Source organism: Scylla paramamosain, chromosome 26 (genome assembly GCF_035594125.1).
Source record: "Scylla paramamosain isolate STU-SP2022 chromosome 26, ASM3559412v1, whole genome shotgun sequence".
NCBI classification, from domain to species: Eukaryota; Metazoa; Arthropoda; class Malacostraca; order Decapoda; family Portunidae; genus Scylla; species Scylla paramamosain.
The window spans coordinates 1,705,120-1,728,154 of NC_087176.1; the positions used below are offsets into that span (position 1 = coordinate 1,705,120).

Genomic DNA, 23,035 nt, shown 5'->3' on the forward strand with positions numbered 1-23,035 from the left:
GAAGTGCACCAGTGATATCAAGGAAATTATTGTGTTGTTAAAATGATAACTTAAATGCTTCCATTTGCATTCTTCACATTTAAATCATCATAGTTTACCCAGACAACAGATGTTGCACAACTGCAGCATCATTATAAATCAGAGAGTTCAACTCGTATAAAACTTAACTATACGTCTAAAAAGTTACAATAACGTGGTGTAATTTTTCGCTCAAAATTTTGCAATTCACCAGTCTTGCACTCACGGCGGCCCTGTGGCGCAATGGTAGCGCGTCTGACTCCAGATCAGAAGGCTGGGTGTTCGAGTCACTCCAGGGTCAAGTGTTTTTCATACGCAGGTTTTTGCACATCGATTTCCCTTATTCATTTCTTTTATTCATTCTCTTTTTCCGAGGTGAAGTGAGGAGCGCTGCGCGATGGGGACGGATGGGGGGGAGGGGGGGAAAGACTGAGGGAGACGGTGTAATGGCGGCCCCGAACAAACATACCAGACTAGTGTTCGAGTCTCGGAGGGTTGCATTATATTTTTATTTGCAGGTTTTTCTATCCTTCTCGTTTCTGAGTATTGCAACGTGGCTTTTATTCAATCATGATTGCCCAGAATCATTAAACTGATATTTACTGTGTTTCCTATAGCCTTATTTCCATCCACTTATCAAAGATATTTTTCAGCATTCTCAGTTGAGTATTTATTTCAATAATTCGATGGAGACAAGTACTGTAAGTCATTTGGGTTAGAGATGCGCTGTGATGCAATACTGGTAAGTTTTGGTGAGCATAATGAAGTAGGTAAAAGTCCCAGGACCACTGCAGACACTGATTGGTGGAGGGCACGCGAAGGCAAGTTTGAGAGACTGCGGCGTATTTTGAAACGCCATGTGTTCTGACTGAGAGTATATTCTAAGACCACGGAGATAATTTATCAGGTTCTCATGGGTGCAAAACAAAATGCTTGGAATGAAAAATATAAAATAAAACAAAACAATGCATCCTTTATCCCTTCATCTCATTGTTTTTAGGAAAATCACGAACAGTAATTTCTTTCACACTTTATTGACGTCACAAGCAGTCTTTCCTTGGCAACACAACATGCGGGGAAGATTCTCTACAATTTAACACTAACTAGGCTACGGCGACTGGTACATGTGGAAGAGGGTCACTCCGGGAGCCACGGTGACGTTTCGGAACAGCTCGTCGGCTGCTAACTGAGACACAAGCCCAGCCTCCTTCTCGTGGTTCTTCTCTTCACGTGTTTCTTCAGTGAGGATGCGTGTGGCTGGCGAGGAGGGGCGAGCGTGTATGGGTGATGTGGGTGATGGGATGTGGGTGTTGGGTACTGGATGTGGTGAATGTGGTGGTGATTGTGATGGTGGTGGTGGTGGTCCTGTTGCTGCTATCACTCGCCTCAGCATCGCCGTCTCCTGCAGAAGGCACTGGCGCTCCTGTTGGGACGCCCGCACCCTCGCTAGTAACTCAGCACTCTGTGGCGTGTGTGGGAGAGAGACACGGGTTAGTTTGGGAATTGTTATAGTGGTGGTGGTGGTAGAGGTAGTAATGATAAGATGATGGTACTACATACTACATTAAAATACAAAGAAATATGATAATAGTATTAGCAGCAGCAGCAGCAGCAGCAGTAGTAGTAGTAGTAGTAGTAGTAGTAGTAGTAGTAGTAGTAGTAGTAGTTGTTGTTGTGTCGTTGTATTAGTAATAATAGTAACAGTAGTAAAAGTAGTAGTAGTAGTAGTAGCAGAGATGATGATAGCACTATACATAATGCATTAATTACTAAGGATACAACAGGCCATTCCAAAATAATCCTTCGCCCAACAGAAATGTGAAGCAGGAATATTCTAAAGAAAAATCGCTATCAGTTACAGCTACTACTACTTCTACAACTACCAATACTGAATCTGATGTTAGTGCTAATAATAAATAAACTAGGCAATTCTGACCACAAACCACCTCACAAAAAGAATCAGAAGCAACTGGAAACACAAAACTAACAAAAGCATTTACCATTCCTTCGTTTTTACCATTACCTTTGGGACAGCGCCTCTATCCGGTTGTTTAACATATTACTGTACTTGTCCACGTTGTCAAGTTTTACAGAGGTGGCCCACAGCAGGACACGGTAGCGCAGGCAGTCTTCACATCCACTTACTGCGCAGCGCCCCGCCAGTCTATCCAAACGGGTGCTCTGTTTGTTTACTTCCAGCTGGACTTCCGACAAACCCTCCCCTAAGATTTCCAGGAGAGCCGCGTAAGAGGTGCATCTCTCGCATTCACTGTCTTCTTCCTTGTCTTCTGTCTCGTGGTTTTCTTCAACTTTGTCATGTTTCTCTTTTTTTTTCATGTCTGGTGGTGATTCTTCTTCGGTTTCTTTCTCTTCTTTTCCTTGTTTTTCTTTTTCTTCGGTTTGTCTCTCTTCCTTTTCCTGTTTTTCTTTTCCTTCGGTTTCTTTCTCTTCCTTTTCTGTGTCTTCGTTTTCTTTTTCTTTATCTTTCACTTGGTTTTCAGTTTCTCCTTTTCCTTCTTTGTTCTTGTTATTTCCCGTCTCTGATTCTTCGTTATTTTCGTTCTTTTCGCTGTTCTCTCTGTGTCCCTGTCTCTTCTCACTTTTCTCAGTTTCATCCTTTTCTTTTTCCTCTTCTTTTCCACTTTTCTCCTTTTCGCTTTCAACCCTTTCACCTTTTTCATTGTCTTCAGTTTTGTTTTCTTGTTTATTTCCTTGTTCTGTCTCATAATTCCCTGTTGTGTTCTCTTCATTTTTCTTCTTTTCCCTCCCTCCCTCTTCCCCTCCAATCTTCTCTCTGCCCTCTCCACCTTCCTCATTTTCGATCTTTCTCTCCTCCTTATCTTCTTCCTTCTTCACTTTATCATTTTCCTCTTTGTCTTTATTTTCTTTTTTTCCCTTTTCATCATCAGTTTTCTTTTCTTCTTTCGCTTCTTTATCACCTTTCCTTTCCGTCGCATTATCACCTTTTTTCTCCTCTTTGTTTCCTTTTGCTTCATCCGTATCATTCTCCTTATTTCCCCCTTCCTTTCCTTCATATTTATCGCCATCTTCATCATCATCATTATCATCATCTTTACGTACCTCCTCGTCCGCTTCTTCTTTTCCTCCATCATCATCATCACCATCATCATCCTCTTCACCATCATCTTTAGGTACCTCTTCGCCCTCTTTTGTTTCCTGCAGTCTACCATTGCTTGGAGAGACGGTGCTGGTGGGGGTTGTGATGATGGTGTCAGTAGTGTTTGGTGGTGTGGTATCAGCAGCAGAATTGGTGGCAGTGGTAGGGATATCTGCAGGAAGCGAAGTGATAGTGGTAGTGTCCGCGGGGGTAGTGACAGTAGTAGCAGCTGTAGTCGTGGTCGTAGTAGTAGTAGTGGTGGTGGTAGTCGTATCTAACCCTATGGAGGCGCTGGAGGGGGTCGTTGAAGTCAGGGCCGCCAATCCTCGTCCCATCTCCTCCAGCCTGAGTCTGCACGGTCGCCGGGGCGTGGAGAGACAAAAAGAGTACAATAGATAGCAATGTTAGGGTCTTAGTGTGCACGTACCTCCGCCTCTTTATCCCTAACGGCGTCCATGGCTCGCTGGTACAGGCCCCCACAAGCTCTCAGCTGCTCCCTCGCCCGGACCACTTCCTCCCGCGCCTCCTGCAGCTCCTGACGCAGTGCTGTGGCTTGAGTGTCCTTCTGTGCGAGCGTTTCCCTGTCCATCCCGTAAGCCTTTGTACCGCTCTCTCTCTCTCTCTCTCTCTCTCTCTCTCTCTCTCTCTCTCTCTCTCTCTCTCTCTCTCTCTCTCTCTCTCTCTGTAGCAGCACTCATTAAAAGGCATAATATAAAATTGCGTTAATTGGATAACATGCATTAATTATTGTAAGAAATATAAAAATAAATCAACGAGAACTGTTAAGAAAAACCGTACGTTGGCATTGATCATTAATTAAAATAAATAAATAATCGAAATGTACTAGGAATAAAGATAAATGTAAAAAGAAAAGTAAATGTAAATCAGTAAGCTATAAATAAAACAGTGTACTTGAAATATCAAAGTAACTAAACAAACATTCGCAAATAAATGAGGTAATAAAACGAGCGTGTAATATCTGGCAAGCAGAATTATTACTATCTATATATCTGTTGTAATGGCAAGAAATGTTCACCTGTGCGTCTCGTTATCTCTTGCCAGCTGCTCCCTCAAGGCCGCCAGTTCCTGCCTGAGAGCGTCTGTGGCTTCACTCTGATGCTTCGCTGCTGACTCCACCCCCGCCACGTCCTCCTCTGTTACATATTCAGTTTTTAACTTTCCATAACTACATACATAATACTTCGTGACATCCTGAATATAAACCAGTGAGTGAGTGGGTTGTGGGCCTCACCGTGGCGTGCGTGGAGTGCCTCAAGGGCCTCCTGCAGCTCCTGACCCGCGGCTAATCGTTCACTCTTTACATCGTCAGTAGAGTGCGTCTCCCCGACTCTTCCGCCGCCCTGCAACACGAGTTATAGTAGCAGTAGTAATAGTAGTAGTAGTAGTATAGTGGTAGTAGTGGTGGTGGTACTAGTAGCAGTAGTAGTCTCTCTCTTACAGAAAAAAAAAAAAGTATGATTATTAGTAGTAGCGTTCACGCACCTTCGCCAGCGCCGTCACCGCCTGCAGGAGTTTGGCCGTGTCCTCCCTTGCAGCGTCAAGTCTTTCCTCAAGGTCCCTGGCTCGTGCTGCCCCCGCCGCTGCCTCCCCGCTGCGCCTGTGCGAAAGTCACGCATTGAGACTCCTCAACCTTTTGCATGACTCCCATGGCTTAAGACACACCACAGACAACAAAGCAAACACTCTCAGGAATCCACCCACGATAAGAGTATTTGGTCGAGTCTCGTGGTGGCGTCCAGGGCGTGTCTTCTCTGCTCCTCCAGTTGGTCCTCAAGGCGTCTTTTAGTCTCCTCTGCAGTTTGAAGGTCGTATTCTAGATCGATAACCTTTCTGTCTGCCTCTCGTGCCTCCTCCCGTAGCTGAGTCAGTCTGCGCTCCTGCTCCTCTCGCTCAGCCTGTTTAGACGGCAAGACGATCACAACATGACCTTTCCTTGGCTTGGATGCTGAAACGTTTTGCTCTCTCACCACGACTATTTTCAAAAGCCACAGATATCATTAGCCGTGTTCTCAAGAGTTTCTCCTGTTAATAATATAAAAATCTTGCTGGTCTGTCTCTAAAAAAGAAAAAAAAAAAAAACGTGACTGACGTGTAGTGACCTAAGTTTACGAAGCGACTGGTAATACAGCACAGTAGAGTAGTAGTAGTAGTAGTAGTAGTAGTAGTAGTAGTAGTAGTAGTAGTAGTAGTAGTAGTAGCAGCAGCAGCAGTAGTAGTAATCACCTTAAGTGCCCCAATTTTATTCTCCGCTTCCCTCGTCTGCCTGTCCCTAGCTCCTGCTTCCCGCACCCTCCGCGCCTCCGCCTCGTCAAGCTGTGCCCGCAGACGCCCCGCTTCTTGCTGCGCCGTTGTCAGGTCTGCGCTCAGCTTCTCGATGGCTGACTCGCTGCTGGCGCGAACCTGTGAAGAGCGAAATAACAACCTAATCTAACTTGTTATTTTGATCTTGGAGAGAGGAGAGGGGAAGAGGCTAGAGTCATTTATCATCCTTTGCGTGTTTCCTGTTGCTTCACTTGGGATTAAACTAAATGAGGTGGAGTCAGATAACGCCAAACACACTCCGCTGGTCAAGGAGTAAGACACAAACACGCAACGAGTCAAGAGTTTCAAGAGTTACCCGTTTACATTCTTGCAATCCTGAAAGGCGAATGAGACAAACAGTTCACGTTCTTAAAACAGAGAAAAAGAGAGAGAAAAGAAATACATTGTAAGCTTTAAAAAAAAAAAAAAAAAAACATTGCGAGTTATGATGAAAAAGTAAAAGGCAAGGAACATAATACATTGGAAGCAAAGTGGAGGAGTAAAATAGCGAAATGTAAGCCACATTCTCAATGACAATATAGTAAACTGGGATAAGACCGTCAAGATACAAGAATGAGAATACAGTTACCTTAAAGATCTATACACCGTCAGGACAACAGCTAGAAATGGAATAACCATCAACGTTTTTCATCACAAATGTAAAAAAAAAAAAAAAAAAAAAAAAAAGCGCACAGCAGGCAAAAAGGCAACAAAGAATGCACCAAAAAAAAAAAAAAAAAAAAAATAGATTGCTTGTCAGTAAAAATCGATCGACCTCCTCTCCCTCGTCGATAAATTAATCAGCACAGGAGGTGAGTCACACAGGTGGCGTGTGTGGGGCCTTACCTCTCCTAAGTGGGGGAGCGTTCACCTGTCCTTTGTGGGTGTTTGTATGCACGTGAGAGTACTGCTCTTTGTGTGTGTGTGTGTGTGTGTGTGTGTGTGTGTGTGTGTGTGTGTGTGTGTGTGTGTGTGTGTGTGTGTGTGTGTGTGTGTGTATACCCTTTGTTCATGTATCAATGTTTGAATCTATACTTGCATCCGTGTAGGTGTAGGTGTGTATACTTACTCTATGTATTTATATGTATGTATCAATAGGGTTTTAGTTGTATATAATATATTACTTTTTACTTATTTTCTCATACTTATCCATCTATTCCCTTCATATTTTTCCAGGTGCAAGAAAGCCTGAACAAGAACGGCAGAACCTGAAAAAAATGCCCTATAAATTCACGTTGCCAAAGACTTAGACGACTGCCTTACCTGGGATGTCTGGGCCTGTGTGTGCTCCGCCAGGGCAAGGGCGTGGCTGAGTCTCGTAAGGGCCTCCTTCTCTCGCCGGGATACTGCTGCTAACGCCTCCTCCATCCTCGCCACCTCTTCCTGCAGCGCCTCCTTCTGCCTGTGATTCATAGATAGATGGATAGATGGATAGATAAGGAGAGAGAGAGAGAGAGAGAGAGAGAGAGAGAGAGAGAGAGAGAGAGAGAGAGAGAGAGAGAGAGAGAGAGAGAGAGAATGTGAATTTGGATATACAGAGAGAAAACGAAAATTTAGCAGAAAAGGAATGTGAAACTAGAGAAAGAAAGGGGAAAAAAGTACCCGTAGGAACAGAAAGACGATGAAGAGATGATAAGGAGACAACTAAAGAGGAAGAAACGAGGATGGAAAGAAAAAAGAGAGGAGAAGAAAATGGTGATAGAATTAATAAAATAAAATAAACATGGAAATAAGAACAAATATAAAAAAAAATAAATAAAAGAAAAAAGTGAAAAATAAAAAAAAACTGAAGAGAAAAGACACAAAAAATAAGAGAGCAATTATATGAAAATAAAAGAGGAATGAAATAAAAACAAGAGGAATGCTAGAAAAACAAAAGAAGGATGAAAGAAAAAAAAATAGAGAAATAAAAGGAAAATAGAAGAGGAATAAGAAAATAAAAAAAAGAATAATAAGAAAATAAGAATAGAATGACTGGAAGAAGGGAAAGAGGAGAAGCAGAACAGGATGAAGAATGAAGGGAGATAGATTGATAGGTATTGATCCACTAACCTTAAAAGAGCCGCGGTGGGGGTAATGGATCCCGCTGCTGGGCTGGAAGATATCGACTCGGATCCCGCTTCCTCCTGCAGGTTAAATAAGTGAGCATCGCATGAACAGGGACGATAGCATTAGGATTAGTAGCGGTAGTCTTAGTAGTAGTGATATTAGTTGCAGTATAGTAGTGGTAGTAATAATGGAAGGAGTAGTTGTAGTAGTAGTGTTGGTAGTTGTTGTAGTAGTAGTAGTAGTAGTAGTGGCGGTGGTGGTAGTAGTTGTAGTAGTAATAGTTTTTGTTGCTGTTGTTGTAGCATTAGAGGGTAAGTGTTTGTGATGGTGGTAATAGTGGTAGTAGTAGTAGTACTAGTAGTGAAGTAGTAGTAGTATTGGTGGTGGTAGTAGTAGTAGCAGTAGTAGTAATAGTAGAAGTACGAGTAGCAGAGAAGTTGCAGTATCTCTCTCTCTCTCTCTCACCCCACCCCTACCCTCCCCTCACTTCTCACTTTCCTTCCCTCTTCTTTGCCATTACTACTTTCTCCCCTCTCTCTTTCTCCCTCCCTGTCTCCCCTCCTCCTCCTCTCTCCCCACCTCTTGCAGTTCCTCACGCAAATACCAGCCACAGAGTTTTATAAGGTCATGACGTCAGCAGGAGTAGAACCCTTTGAACTCATGCAAACACTATAAGGGAATCAAACACTGCTCCCAGACATTTATAAGAAGATTCCGTGATGTTCTTATGTTTTTATAGACTTGGGAATAAAAGCAACGTGCAAAAAGACAATGCAGTAAAGAGAGAGAGAGAGAGAGAGAGAGAGAGAGAGAGAGAGAGAGAGAGAGAGAGAGAGAGAGAGAGAGAGAGAGAGACCATCTTTCCCACACGCTCTTATCTCAGAAAGCTTAGTTCGTTGCAGCCTTGTATGGGTCAGCGAGTCTGGTGTTTGATTTTTCCTTTGTGTTCCTTTGTGTACTCACGAGCGCCTGAGTAAGGGTGCTGGAGAGGCGGCGGTGCAGGTCCTGGTTGTCTTCCGCGAGCTTTCTCAGGCCGTCCCCGACCGACACTACCTCCTTCTGCGGCGCCGTCAGAAGGAGGAGGCGGAGGAGGAGTGGTAGGAGCAGGAAGAGGAAGGACTATGTTAATACGAGGGTTATTATGTGTTTATGTTCTTTTCAGAGGTGTTTGTTGTTGCTGTTGTTGTTGTTGGTAGTGGTGGTGGTTCTTGTTTTCTTTGTTCTTTCGAGATTTGTTTTTTTCTATTTATCCTTTTTTTAATTTATGCGTTTTGTTTGACTTATTTATTTGTTTATTTATTTATCCATTCATTCGTTCATTCATTAAGTTACTTTGTTAGTCAGATAGTTACTTAACCAGCCAGTTAGTTAGCGAGTCAGTCAGCTAATCAGTCTGTTATTAGCCCATCAATACACCTCAAGTCCAGCATTTCAGGAAAACGAACCTTCAGGAACTCATTTTCCTTCTCCAGCTGAGTGATGAGGTCCTCCTGGTGGTGCAGCAATTCCAGGAGCCACCGCCACGCTCCTCCGCCGTCCCCTGCGTCCGCCACGCCCATCAGCAACACAGCCAGCCAGTCAGCCAGCCAGTCAGCCAGCCAGAAGGTTAACAGAGAGGAAAAAAAGTTAACTTACTGCTTTGTTCTGATTACTGTGCAAAATTTGGGAGAAAGTTTGTTGTTTTTATTTAGGAGAGGAATTAAGTGTCCATTTAGCTATCTCTGTCTATCTGTCTGTCTGTTCATTTGTTTATCTATCTATATTTATCTCTCCCCATTATCTGTCTGTGTATGTTTGTCTGCCCATTTGTTTAACCATCTATCTACTTATTTATCTATTAACTATCCATCTATCTATCATTCTATCTATCTATATGTCTGTCTGTCTGTGCCTGTCCATCTATCTATCACAGCATCAACTAATTCATCCATCAAGCTATCCACTATCACTCCCTCCATACCTCTGCCGGGTGGATGGTGCGGGTGGTGGAGATGGTGGAGGGGCGAGGGCGGCTCCTCAGGCGGCGGCTCGTCATAAAGAAGCTGCTTAAGCCTCGCCACAGCCTCTCTGTAGCGCAGGGAGTCCGCCACGTCCATTCTGGTGCAGAGGGCAGGGTTAGTACGTAATAGCAGCATCATCGTCATTATCAGGCATAGTAATCATAGTCAGCATCAGCTATGGTAATCAAAAAGCATCATTATTGTTATTTACATCATGGTTTGTTTTTCTTTCTTTTTGGAGAGGTAATTATGGTTTGTGTGTGTTTCTCTCTCTCTCTCTCTCTCTCTCTCTCTCTCTCTCTCTCTCTCTCTCTCTCTCTCTCTCTCTCTCTCCTTTGTTTTCAGAAGTTATGAGGGAATTTAGAAACACTCGCACGCACGCAGCCGCAGCCAGACATTCATACATATGCACACACACACACACACACACACAGCTGTGGATTAGATAACGGAATAAGAGATACTGTAAAGTTATTGATTATCTTACTGCACTCACCACCACCATCACCACTACTACTACTACTACTACTACTCCTACTACTGCTACTACAAATACTACTACTACTACTACTAGCAACAACGAGAACAACACATTAAAATAACACAAATTTCCTTAACGTACTACTACTACTACTACTACTACTACTACTACTACTACTACTAGTAACAACAAGAACCCATCACTAAAATAACAAATTTCCCTAACGTACTATTACTACTACTACTACTACTACTACTACAACTAGCAACAAAAACCCATCACTAAAATAACAAATTTCCTTAACGTACTACTACTTTTTTTTTTATTAGAGAAAGAAGGTGAATGAGGAAGAGTTTGAACAGAGGAAGGTGTATAGTTAGAAATGGAAAGACTGTAGAGAGAAAAGACTGTGGGCAGACCACATTGCTATTTTTATGCGAGTGTCGTCGTGTGCCGTGTGTCTGTCTCTACTACTACTACTACTACTACTTCCACTGCTACAGAACAACACCATTCAAACAATATATAACTGCGTAACATTCAACCGTCTAGCGGAGAGAGAGAGAGAGAGAGAGAGAGAGAGAGAGAGAGAGAGAGAGAGAGAGAGAGAGAGAATAGCCCAAACACACACATACCACAATATATCTCAACACGAAATACACTGACACGCCACATCTTACCTTACAGAAGCCTCCGGGAACATAAATTTTACGGAGGCAGATCGAACGAATCACTTATTAAACTTTTACTGCACCAGCCACGTCACTCCCAGAATACCGCATAGTTTTCCTAGATTTGCGCTTTTCATCTCTCCCAGCTCCTCTCCTTCCTCCTATCTCTCCTCTCTGTCCTCATCCCTCCTTTTAACTCTGACACGATAGAAGGTTCGTTTGTTTCAGCATGGAGGGCTTAAGAGGCGCATTTTCTGTTGTTTGTGAAGGCACGAGTGACAAAAGGTGGAGGAGAAGTGTTGGATGCAGCTCAGCGTCAGTGGCCATGTGGTCGACTGCCTGGCTTGGAGTGGTTGGCTGGCTCGCGTGTGCGTGTATGTGCGTGTGTATGTGTGTGTGCGTGTGTATGTGTAAGGAATGTCGACCTTATGAGTGCATTGATTTTTACCTCTCTCTCTCTCTCTCTCTCTCTCTCTCTCTCATCACACCACCACCACTTCTCTCATAATTCACTTTTTTTTACAACTTCGGCTTGAAAACGGAAAAGTAATAAACTTGATTCGATAAACGCTAAGTAAAAGAGAATTCAGTAATCCAATAATATAAAACATGATTATAAAAAGAAGGCGCCGTTGTAAAGTCAAACACCTTCCCCCGCGCGGGACGCAAAACGCGGGAAGGAGTCACAAAGCACCCTATTGTAAACAAACATGGCCACGGTGCAGGCAAAGGAACAGCCAACTCTCGGTAAGAACCTTAATAAACCACTTTATATAACCTCCAAGGAACCATGTACTATGTTCTAAAGGACCTATACTCTCAGTCTCACATTGACAGTCCTTAACCTGTCAAGGCGGAAGGTGACTGAGAAATGGATGGAGTAGATACGCGTGGGAAGAGGTTCAAGTTGGGCCGCTGTTTTCTTTTATTTTTTCTGTGACAGGTGATGTGATTGGTGTATGTAGGGATATATGATGCTAGAGTGTTAGTGTGAATGTCTGATGTGGGTGTTAGTGGTGGTGAAGGTGATGTAATTGTTCTAGGTATATATATTGCCAGGGTGTTAGTGTGAATGATAGGTAATGTCATTGGCCGAGGAAGGTTTCAGGTGATAGTCACGATGGCATTGGGATACGATCATTCACGCAAGGTGTACATGCTGGGGTGCTGATTAATATTTGTTGTTACAGATGGAGCCAACGAGCAGGGCTTTCTGGCCTTCTTCCGTAACCTGCCAGAGGTGAGTATTTGTTCGCATGTAGCTCTGGTATTAGAATTTGAGTAATTATTTAATTTTCAAAGCCAAGAGGTGTTAGTGGCCCTTCCTTTCATGCTTGGATACCTGAATTTTCGACCTATGAAATCTGATCCCTGTGTTTAGATTTATCTTTTGCTTAAATATTTGGCCTTCAAAACTCGACCTATACTGCAGGAGATACGGTAGTTTGAGTGGCAGAATGACCACATTTATCTTTGTGGCAGAAACCCAACACTACTGTGCGAGTGTTTGACCGTGGGGAGTACTACACCGTGCATGGCCAGGATGCCCTGCTGGCTGCGCGGGACCTGTTCCGGACACATGCCGTGGTGAAGCTACTGGGCTCAGGTGAGGGAGGAAGCGGGGGTGTTGTGGGTGCTAAAGATCAGGAATTGATTGGTTAGCTGGTGAAGTGAAGTATTAGGAGTCAAACTGGAATTTCACTTTATTGTGAGGTAGCTCTCAGTCCAGTTATAAGAACGAACCTTTATATAAATGTTTCAGTGATACAGTTGTAATACATCTTTTGGAGACTGAGAGGATTGTGATTGGCCTTGAGTGCCCTGCCAATCCTAATGTTACCCATGCCTGGCACATCATGACTACTTGGTCTTAATCTGTGCTTCATTCAACCAAAACATTCATTGTAAATTCATTTAATTCAGTAGTAAAGGCTATTATACCCGTGACCAGGAATTTGATAGTATGACTTCAGTGACCTCCACACTCGCTCCTTCCTCTGTCCGTCACCGCCAGGCAGCAACAAGGTGGAGTCAGTGGTGCTGAGTCGCCTCAACTTTGAGTCGTTCATGAGAGACCTTCTGCTGGTGAAGCACTACAGAGTGGAGGTGTACAAGAGCAAGTCTGCTTCCAAGAATGATTGGGAAATTGAGTACAAAGTGAGTGGTATTAAATTGTCTCTTGTTTTCTTGTTTTTGTGCTTATAAAATTCATTAGCTTAGCATGACTAGTCTTCACTAGGCCATATGGCATGTATGAACTGATGCCACTGATAAAGTAACATGCCATAGTAGTGAGAGTTTATTACATTACTGAATCTCCTCAACATACTTTGCAAATCTTTCCTGTATCCTCCTACTTTATTCTATTCATATGCATCTTCCCTCACATCTGAGATATAAAAGAGACAGAGGACTAATTTCTGTCACCTCTTGTCAGGCTTCTCCGGGCAACCTTTCCCAGCTGGAGGAGGTGCTGTTTGGGGCAAGCACTGACTGCACTGTCACTACTGGAGTGATGGCGGTCAAAGTGGCGCCCGATGGCAACCAGAAGGTGGGTGTGGCTGTGCATGATGCAGGGTCATTTTCAGTTTCACTCTTTTTGATTAATCTTGTATTGTTTTCTTTGGTCCATGCAATTCCCTTTCCAATGGAGGCCAACTGTGAATAATGTGTGTGTGGTGCCTTGTCTGGGCCACCGTGTGTGGGGTTGCCAGCCTGGTATATATCATTATGTAGATAAATAGATTGTTTTCTTTAAATTAAGTATAAAAATCATGTTAAAGAATCATTATGCTCTACAGTTTCCATTATAGTTTGCATAAAGTTCAGTAGGAAGATGATGTATGTGGTTTAACATTATGCTCCACAGTTTCTATTACAGCTTGCATGAAGTTGAATAGAAATATAGTATAGTGTATAGTATAGAGTATAATATCATTCTCGGGTGTGCAGGTTGTGGGTGTTGGGTACATCGATGTGGCCGGGCAGGAGATCCGCCTGGCTGAGTTTAATGACACGGAGGCCTTCTGTAACTTGGAGGCCCTTGTGGTGCAGCTGTCTCCCAGGGAGTGCCTGCTGCCCTCAGGTGACCATGGTCCCACTGGTGTCAAACTGAAGCAGGTTAGAGCTCTCTGAATATTCTGCTGTGTCAGGTCATCATTTAATGTGGTCAAAATTGTTATTATTATCATGTGTTATTACTCCATTACGTGTGTATCTCTACTTCTCGTTTGCTAGTGTGAGATGACTTGTTAAATATGTAATGATTCTAATGTAGGAGAGAGAGAGACAGAGATTAACTAACCAATCATCAGAGAGAGATGCAGAGACTGACTAATTAACTACAAGATTCTTACTCCAAGTGACAATTAACAACCAACTTTTTACCATCACCATCATCAACAACAACCAGTCACTAGCTTTTTACCTCTCTGTAATAACACAATCCCTTCACCATCTAGCCTCTAGCCTCCATTACTGACCCCTGTCCCTGGCAGGTCATGTCCCGCAACCCCCTGCTGGTGACGGAGAGGAAGCGTGCAGACTTCAACAACAAGGACACTGAGCAGGACCTTGGGCGGCTGCTGAGGAAGAGCAAGGGTGGTGCTGCTGCCTCCCTGGAGCAGGCTGGTACACATGCCACAGCGGCCCTCACAGCCGTCATCAAGTACCTTGAGGTGTGTCTTCAAGCTGGGTTGTTTATACCTTATTGTCTTGGTATGTGAGTGAGTCATGCTTGTATGCCTACTTTTAATGCTGTTGTATCTTGCTTTCTTTACAATGGAGTGTATATAGCACACATGACTTGTTCTGGTAGTATTTCATTGATTTGTAGTCTTGAAGGTGTGTGTCAAGGTCAGGTGTGGACAAGATGCACCTCATAGGATGTCTGCCCCAACAGTGCATGCAATGCCTTCCTTTCTCTCCCCAGCTGCTGAGTGATGAATCCAACTTTGGCCAATTCTCCCTCAAGCCATATGACTTGAGTCAGTACATGCGCCTGGATGCTGCAGCAGTGCGAGCCCTCCATGTGGAGCCTGTGGACGGAGGCAGGGAGGGGGCGGGTGCTCCAGCAGCCAAAACACATTCCCTCCTTGGCCTCCTGGACAAGTGTCGCACCTCCCTCGGCCACCGCCTCATGCTGCAGTGGCTGCGACAGCCTCTTGTTGACATCAATAAGATTGGTGAGCTCTTCAGAAAATAATTTTGATTTTGGTTCATCTCTTTATCAGCCATTGCCATCTTTTACTTCTGGTTGTTTGGTAGTATCATTTTCATCATTACCTTGATTATGAGGAAAATGAGTTACCATAAGCAGACTATTTTGTATATACATGGATCATAGAATTACAAATGAACAAATTGTGCAGGTGCAGGTAATCTTTTATCATCACAGTGAAAGAGTTAAGAGTGAAGAGGGATTTCAACTTGACTTATTCCTTGAAAGTCTCTCAAGATTTATGGTGATGGCAGAAGAGCAACTTGAACTATAGATTGAACCATAGGATAGAGTACTGACCTCAGCCAGTCCTGGCATTACAATAACCTGCACCTGCAGAGGAGCGCCTGGATCTGGTAGAGGCGCTGGTGTCCTCGGTGCAGCTGCGTCACAGTCTCGGTGAGGACCACCTCAAGCAGATCCCTGACCTGAACCGCCTCACACGCAGACTGACACGCAAGGAAGCCAGCCTGCAAGACTGCTACAGGTATTTCTTTCTCCAATCTTTTCTTTCTCCATCTTCCAGGCCTGGCATGCACAAACACACACACTAACTTTGCTGTTCTTTTACTACCTTTATTTTTCCTACCTGGTTACCACCTGCTTATCTTAGTGATTCCTAGTATTATGTATTAAGTGTTTGTGCATCCAGGACCAGATCTATAATTGCATGAGGAAAGGCAGTGGATAGGTGACAGATACAGGTGGTAAATGTATTAGCTATCCCAGGACTTAAGTAGTAGAATTAACAGTGAAATCAACACACACAATATGGCCAAATAAAAAAGATACCAAATCTCTATTGTTATCTTATCTCTTCAGTTATTATGATTGTTATTATCCTACTATCTCTATAATTAACTGTGTGATCCTCCCTCCTGCAGGTTCTACCGGTGTGTGGAGCGGCTGCCAAACCTGTGTGATGCCGTGGCACGCTATGATGGGCCCCACACCACCTCCCTGGCTGCCGTCTTCACCACGCCACTGCAGGAGATGATATCAGACCTGGCCAAGTTCCAGGAGATGATTGAGACCACCATGGATCTTGAGCAGGCCAACAAGGGGGAGTTTGTAATCAAGGCTGACTTTGACAACAGCCTGACAGGTGAGAAGGATGCTGCCCAGGTGTTCACAAGTTCAGAGGATCGTGAGGGATATGTTGAGGGTTGCGAGAGAGTGTTATGGCTATGAGGTGTAGAGAATGGCTGTAGGAGCTAAAATTACTTGAAAGATGTTCCTTAATCACCTTTTATCATCGCCACTTGTGCCTATACTTCATCTTAGTTTTCACCTTTTACCTTCTTTCATTTATGTTTAACTTCTTTCTCATGTTTTCATACTTGCCTTTGTCATTTTCACTTGTATTTATATTTCTTAACTTCCCCTATCTTAGCTGCATATTTATATTTCTTAACTTCCCCTATCCTAGCTGCTGTTTCTCTTTTTCTCATTTCATCACCTGGTTACTCATACTTCCTCATTTGTATGTGTTCTCTTTTCTCAGTTTATTACCTTCTCCAACCTCTTCCCTGGATTGTTTGCTTCTTCTTATCTGTCACCTCCACCTCTACAGAGCTGCGGGAGACCATGAACAGCCTGGAGGAGCAGATACAGGGGCAGGTGAGGAAGGTGGCCAATGATTTGTGTTTGGAAGCAGGGAAGAGTCTCAAGCTGGAGTCTACTTCCCAGCTCGGCTACCACTTCCGCATCACTCTCAAGGTACTGCTGTGTGTTTTGCTTGTGTTTGTTATAAGGGGACTCTGGTGCTGTATGTAAGATTTTATTTTTATTTTTATTTGTGTTGACAAACTGAAGGATTGTTTTGAAATTGGTAACTTTTCTGATGCACTTTCTGTTTCATTATGACTAATTTTGTTTCTGTATTGTTTTCATTGTAAGGGATTTTTTTTTTTTTTTCATTTTTTCTTTTATTTTATTTCAAACATTCAGTATTTTATTTTTGCCTCAAGTGACTTTCTTTTCTTCATATTTCCTCTTTTATACTTGAGATGGTGTCAGGTATATGTACATTTGTAATCTGTAGCATTCTTTCATCATTTAACAGTGTTTGAATTAAAACTGATAACAGTGCATGTATGTAGGTATATTTTCCATAAGTTGTGTGGCCTAAATTAAAAAGCAAATTGCACATAAAACTAAATGATAGATATGGTAACAGTAGTGGTAGTGGTGGCAGTAGTAGTTGTTGTAGCTCTCACCACCTCTCAGGATATGGTGTACTTATTGCAGTGATAATAATAATAATTTTTCTGCTGCAGGAGGAGAAGGTGCTCCGTAACAACAGAAGCTACACGATCATTGACACCAACAAGACAGGTGTGAGGTTCAGGAATGGGGCGCTGCAGGACCTCAACGAGCAGCACCTGGCGGCCAAGGAGGAGTATGCACTGCAGCAGAAGACCCTGGTGGAGGAGATCATTGGCATTGCTGGTGAGTGAGTGAGTGGAGGAAAGTGATGGAAAGCAGTTGAGGATGATTGAAGGATGTTGAGGCTGGTGATGGGAGGAAGGATTGGGTAGGGACAGTGAGGGGGAGAACAGATGTAAGGAAGGTTAATCTTGAGTTCGTCTGGTAAATATTTGATTTTTAAGGAAGAAACAAATATTTCAGCCATAGACGTAAGATGATCAAAAGAAATGTAAAAAAAAAATCAAAGAGTTGACTCTATTTTTATTTACAACTAGGTATGTGGAAATAATGTCTGACTAAAATAAAATAACAAAAATATTACACCCACCAACTAAACTAATCAAGAAAAACAGAAAACGTCATGATAAGTGGAAACAGGTAGGCATGTCTTAAACAGAAACCAACATGTGTAGGTCTGATGGCTTCTTGCAGCTTCCCTATTCTTATGTCCTTATGTTAATTGTATAAGGTAGCATATTACATTTTTCCCTTCAGCTGGTTATGTTGAGGTGATCCAGAGTTTGGGGCAAGTGTTGGCGGTGCTGGACTGTACCCATGCCCTGGCCTCTGCTGCCGTGAGTGCCCCGGTGCCCTACGTACGGCCCCAGCTGCTGGCCAAGGGCTCTGGCGTGCTGAGGCTGGAGGGCATGAGGCACCCCTGTCTGGAGATGCAGGATGAGGTGTCCTTCATCCCCAATAATTGCTCTCTTGGCAACAGTGAGTCACTTTTCCTTCTGCTCCTCTTTTGTCGTTGAGAGAAAGATTAAAAGATGAAACCTCGTGAAGGAAAATAATGATATGAAATGATGATGAAAAGATGAAACGTTTGGCTGAATAAGTTAGTGAATATTATTTATTCAACTACCCTTTATCTGTGTGCTTATAGAGGGAAGCAATTGATATATGTAATTAACTAATATATTTAACTACTTGCTAGGCTGATGTGCACCTATTTAGCTATATGCTAAGCATATGTCCACCTTTCTGTAGAGATAAAGAAGAAAGTTTATAAGATACATGACTGAGTAAAAAAAAGGTAAATACCTTTATCCACTTCTCATCCACCCATCCACATTAGTAAATTGATAAGATAATTGAAAAGATAAGTAGATAACCATAATTGTTTTCCATCAGCTCGTTATTTACCCTTCCACTTAAATAGATAGACAAGACAAATGAATATGCACAAATACGTAAATATGATTCACTTTTACTAATTGTCCACACACAGAGACGGGTCGGTTCCACATCATCACGGGGCCAAACATGGGTGGCAAGAGCACCTTCCTGCGATCGGTGGGCGTGGCGGTGCTCATGGCCCAGATGGGGTCCTTCGTGTCCTGCCAGGAGGCCGAGGTGTCCATTGTCGACTCCATCCTGGGTGAGGGAGGCGAGGCTGTTGTGTTCTGAAGTACTGCATCTGTCTCTCTTCCCTTGGTCTGTGTTAAATATATTCTCTGTCCTCCTAACACTTGTGATTGTATTGTATCATGAGTATTTATTCCTTTTATTTATCATCAGTGTTTTCACCTCTATCTCTTTACCTCTTTTCATCTCTGTCACATTTTGTATCTTAATTCTTGCTGTTCTTAATCTGCATCAGTTGTTTCATCCTTGTATTGCCCTACATCATCTCATCTTTACATCTATCAGTTTTTACATCCACTCTTGTTATATTTGCACCACTTAGGTCTTCCCTTCATTCTATTCACATTATATTGGCAGCCCGTGTTGGTGCTGGGGACAACCAGCAGAGGGGAGTATCCACCTTTATGGCTGAGATGCTGGAAACCTCCACTATTTTAAGAGTAAGTGGGTTGTGATCGCATGTTGAGTAACCTGCCACATTCACTTCCACTGTCTTTAGCATCTTCCCTCAATATTTAAGTCCTTTTATTTGTTGAGACTTAGTTGTCAGGCTTTCAGGAACTCAGACTGAAGCAAGAGTACAATATTCTCTATTATCTTGATTGCACAGCTTCATGGAATCTCTAACTTTTTTTTTTTCTCCTCCACAGTCTGCCACTGAAAACTCTCTCATCCTCATTGATGAGCTTGGTCGAGGAACCTCCACCTACGATGGGTTTGGCCTTGCTTGGGCCCTGTCAGAGTGAGTGTTGGAGGGATGAGGTGGGGCTGTGCCTTGAGTGTTTGTGAGATTAGTTTGTGATGCCTGGCACTGATTTAGTGTTTTCTTCTTTATATTTGGGAAATTGTATTATTTTTGATAAGCTTTTATGTTATATTATTTAATTTCCATATTTTCTCTTATGCATATTATAATGTATGGAAAACAGACTCCAGAAAGATTATACTTTACTGCTGTTCATGATATTTTCTTCAAGGCTTGCTATTCCAGCAATGAATTGAAATAAAGAAATACTAATCACATCCATTCCCTCCCCAGACACATAGCCAAGGAGATCCGGTCCTTCACCCTGTTTGCCACACACTTCCACGAGGTGACGGCGCTGGGCAAGGAGGTGGACAGTGTGAAGAACTTCCATGTCACTGCCACCACAGCACATGGCACTCTTACTCTTCTCTACCTGGTAAGTGTGTGTCCCTCCATCATCTCTTCTTAACAGATGCTTGTGGTAGGGTTGCAAGTTCACTTCTAGTACACATCAGTTAGTGTGAGGGATGGTGCCTTCTCATGACCTTAACCAGTGCTGTATGACCTCATTGTTGTGGCACCGTGACCCAAAATTGCCAATGTTCTAATTTCCTCCTTGTGATATTGTCTTAACCTCATACAGCTCTGGTTGTTCAGCATTAACTTTCATAGCCCTGTAGGAATTGTTCACATGGTGGCACAGGAGAGAAGAGAGAGAAAACAAAGTAAATTTTGTCTTTGTACTCTTTTACTGTACAAAACTGTTTTAAAAAAAGTTTAAAACAAAAAGTGTCTCAAAAATTATATGTATTAAAGGGAAATCTTGTCTAGCAGTGAAAGGATTAACGAACAAACACCTTGATCAGGTGCGGCCTGGCCCATGTGACCGGAGCTTTGGTATCCACGTGGCTGAGCTTGCCAACTTCCCAGCCACTGCCATAGAGGTGAGCTTTGTTCTTGTGAATGAATTAACATGATTCTTCCAATGCTACCATCACCAAGTTGATACACTGTATTGAGCATTGGGCATGGCAGAAGCTTTATGATAGTTCTAGTTTCTCTTGTTTTCTCTTATTTATGTCTTATGATCTTGCTCTGTAGTTTGCCAGACAGAAGGCTCGGGAGATGGAAGATGACTTTGGGGATGTGGAAGATGACTCTGAAGAAGCTGTGAAGAAGAGGAAGCTGCAGAAAGAGGTGAGAGAGAGAGGAATAGACTAATTTTTTTTATATTATCTGCTTTTGCTTCATAATACTATATAATACAAAATGTTTAATAATTTTATGTTTTAATGCTAGAAATATTGCAAAGTTTTACTCTTCCTACAATAAGCTGTAAGGATATGCATTTTGTTTTTAATCAGCACCATCATGCATGTAACTGATTTCAGGAGGGAGAGAAGGTGATTGAAGAATTCCTGACCAAGATTGGCAAGCTGGACTGTGATGCCCTGAATGATGAGGAGCTGGAGAAGGAGGTTGAGAAGTTACGGGAGGAGGCGCGGTCCCACAACAACCCTTACATTGCCCACCTCATGCCCAGAGAGACCTAAACTTGCCCACACCACACCGGAAGAAGAAGCAGCCTGGCTATTCTTCACAAGATCTCAGCCAGACCAACAAAGACCAAATTATGAAAGGGTAAGGAGGATTGGAGGTTGGTGCTATGTTTGGCTTATGATAAAGACAGGACATGTTATAGGAAATACCGAATGAAGCTGACCAAGAGAATGTTGAAGTCTGTCTTAGGGGTGATGTGATGGAGCTTAGTAGATTGTGATGAATAATATTAAAAGCAAGATCATGTTCCATGGTTAAGGATTCAAGACCAGTTTATCAGCTATGTTCATTGTGTTTATAACTACTAATGCTGCACACAATATAGTTTCCATGATTACTACTGATGTTTTATAAGTTATTTTGGTAATTTAGGAAACCTCCATGAAAGTTATCAGTGGTGTGTGGAATTTTGTGCTTCTTTTGGTTGTTTGTTGTCAGTCATTTGTCATTCTCTGCCACTGGTGAAGGTTCCTGCTGCTTATTGCATTGTTGATCCAGTCTGTCAGGTCATGAATGTGTACTGCTCCTCAAAGGAACATCACAACAGCTTTAGAAATTGATCTAAAGCCATGAGAGGGAATGGCCAGGCATTAAACCCCTGGCAGAATGCTCATGGTGACATGACTTTTGTGTCACCAGGCAGACCAAGATGATCATAAGGGCCAGGGGAGAGTTAGGTTGGTCTTGACTGTCCTGCCACAGCAGTTGTAACTTAATACCTGGTGATGTATTGCTGCAGCTATTCAAAGTGTTTGATGTTTCCTCCTAACTCAAATTTGAGAACACTCAGTGATACTGAATAGAAGACCAGATTGTTGCAGGGAGACTTGCTGCTTCTGATGTGGAAATTGTTGTGTCTTCTCAGAATGACTGAGGAAAGTGAAAAAGTGATGGAGCATTTTGTCATTCCTACTTTATCAATAAGTTTAGCAAATGTCTAATGTTTATAATAAAAGTACAAAAGTCACTTTTGATCCTTTTATTGCTGTATGGAAGTTTGTATTGATGTGGGTGATGGCAGCCCTGGTGGCATAGTGGTATTCATGCACAACTTGGAAGCCAGAGGTCCCAGGTTCGTATCCCCTCCTTGTCAGACAATACAGGTTTGTCTCCTTTCACGATTTAGCTTGGACACCTGTGAGGGAATGTAAGCAACCTAGCAAGTTAGCAATCCTGCCAATATGTCTAAAGCCAGTGTGGCGTGAAATGTGTGAGAAATGGCATGAGGAGTGAGTGAGAGGGAGGCACACTTGAGGAGTGAATCTTGGAAGTGGAAAATTAATTGAGATATTAGGGGCAGGTAGAGAAACTAATTAGTATTCCAGGTAACAATAAACAGGTGAATCTGAGCATGGAATATGTGAGTGAAATAGAGGGAGGGCAGTGATGTGGAGGGAGGGAAGGAGGTGGAGAGGGTTAGGAGGGAGGGAAGGAGGGGGAGAGGGTTAGGAGGGAGGGAAGGTAAGGAGAGGATGCGTGAGAGGATTACATGGAATAATATTAAGGTCATAGATGGAAGGAGAGCAGGAGGAGGAGGTGGTGGTGGTGGTGATGGTAGAAGAGGAAGGGAAGTGGTAGGATATACCTCTATGTTAGCTTGGGTCAACTCTCTCTCTCTCTCTCTCTCTCTCTCTCTCTCTCTCTCTCTCTCTCTCTCTCTCTCTCTCTCTCTCTCTCTCTCTCTCTCTCATCTGTCTCGGTGAATTAAAGCTTTGATATGTTTTTCTTTGATCATGCACGGATTTATGTAGGCTTGTATGGATTTGAAGCACAGTTACAATTTTTTAATACAGTTGCCAAAATGAAACGAGAAATTTGATGCACGCGATGAGCGAATGATGGAAAATAGTCTTTACGTCAATGGTTATTCATAAATCACCAGAATCCTTTCGTGTGTGTGTGTGTGTGTGTGATTTAGAGGAGAAAACTGATAAATGTTAAAGCTGCTAGAATTTGAAACCCACTTGATGCCTTCTGACACTATTTCCCAACCTAGTATTGTGCTTGCCCGCATTCTGAAACATTTCGTTCTCTCATCATTAAAAAAAAAA

General features: G+C 42.8%; 2 protein-coding genes and 1 non-coding gene across 7 annotated transcripts; 2 read left to right on the forward strand and 1 right to left on the reverse strand.

Annotated features, from left to right (window-relative positions):
* The first annotated feature begins 247 nt into the window (after positions 1-247).
* Trnaw-cca (transfer RNA tryptophan (anticodon CCA)) lies at positions 248-319 on the forward strand. Its single transcript has one exon. It is a non-coding gene; the product is annotated as a tRNA-Trp (tRNA).
* A 717-nt stretch (positions 320-1,036) lies between these two features.
* LOC135113567 (uncharacterized protein DDB_G0284459-like) lies at positions 1,037-11,011 on the reverse strand. Of its 4 annotated transcripts, none has more exons than XM_064028842.1 (13): positions 10,669-11,011; positions 9,468-9,604; positions 8,953-9,047; positions 8,471-8,566; positions 7,511-7,584; positions 6,722-6,860; positions 5,381-5,557; positions 4,859-5,052; positions 4,640-4,754; positions 4,389-4,497; positions 4,173-4,290; positions 2,042-3,487; positions 1,037-1,480 (listed from the first exon to the last, which is right to left on the reverse strand). In XM_064028842.1, exons 1-13 carry the CDS (start codon positions 10,689-10,691, stop codon positions 1,465-1,467), a joined length of 2,739 nt encoding a protein of 912 aa, XP_063884912.1. In that variant the 5' UTR covers positions 10,692-11,011; the 3' UTR covers positions 1,037-1,464. The 4 variants fall into 4 exon arrangements, with proteins under 4 accessions (XP_063884912.1, XP_063884915.1, XP_063884913.1 ...); XM_064028845.1 differs by lacking the exon at positions 2,042-3,487 and adding an exon at positions 3,564-3,717; XM_064028843.1 differs by lacking the exon at positions 8,471-8,566 and having other exon boundaries at positions 10,669-10,996.
* On the forward strand, positions 9,483-21,951 carry LOC135113566 (DNA mismatch repair protein Msh2-like). Of its 2 annotated transcripts, none has more exons than XM_064028841.1 (20): positions 9,483-9,621; positions 11,850-11,899; positions 12,142-12,265; positions 12,674-12,816; positions 13,097-13,210; positions 13,612-13,779; positions 14,157-14,336; positions 14,591-14,843; positions 15,218-15,365; positions 15,763-15,983; positions 16,452-16,597; positions 17,158-17,329; positions 17,804-18,025; positions 18,540-18,689; positions 19,034-19,116; positions 19,327-19,418; positions 19,716-19,860; positions 20,291-20,368; positions 20,526-20,621; positions 20,816-21,951. In XM_064028841.1, exons 4-20 carry the CDS (start codon positions 12,727-12,729, stop codon positions 20,975-20,977), a joined length of 2,520 nt encoding a protein of 839 aa, XP_063884911.1. In that variant the 5' UTR covers positions 9,483-9,621; positions 11,850-11,899; positions 12,142-12,265; positions 12,674-12,726; the 3' UTR covers positions 20,978-21,951. The 2 variants fall into 2 exon arrangements, with proteins under 2 accessions (XP_063884911.1, XP_063884909.1); XM_064028839.1 differs by lacking the exon at positions 9,483-9,621 and adding an exon at positions 11,296-11,406.
* Positions 21,952-23,035: the final 1,084 nt, after the last annotated feature.

Coding starts and splice junctions, on each gene's coding strand:
- LOC135113567 (XM_064028842.1), bottom strand. CDS start 10,691: ATGTTCCCGGAGGCTTCTGTAAG. Junction 9,605..10,668: donor TTCCCGGAGGCTTCTGTAAG/GTAAGATGTGGC, acceptor CCTCTGCACCAG/AATGGACGTGGCGGACTCCC. Junction 4,755..4,858: donor CTCGACCAAATACTCTTATC/GTGGGTGGATTC, acceptor ACTTTCGCACAG/GCGCAGCGGGGAGGCAGCGG.
- LOC135113566 (XM_064028839.1), top strand. CDS start 11,370: ATGGCCACGGTGCAGGCAAAGGAACAGCCAACTCTCG. Junction 12,817..13,096: donor ATTGGGAAATTGAGTACAAA/GTGAGTGGTATT, acceptor ACCTCTTGTCAG/GCTTCTCCGGGCAACCTTTC. Junction 19,861..20,290: donor CTCTTACTCTTCTCTACCTG/GTAAGTGTGTGT, acceptor CACCTTGATCAG/GTGCGGCCTGGCCCATGTGA.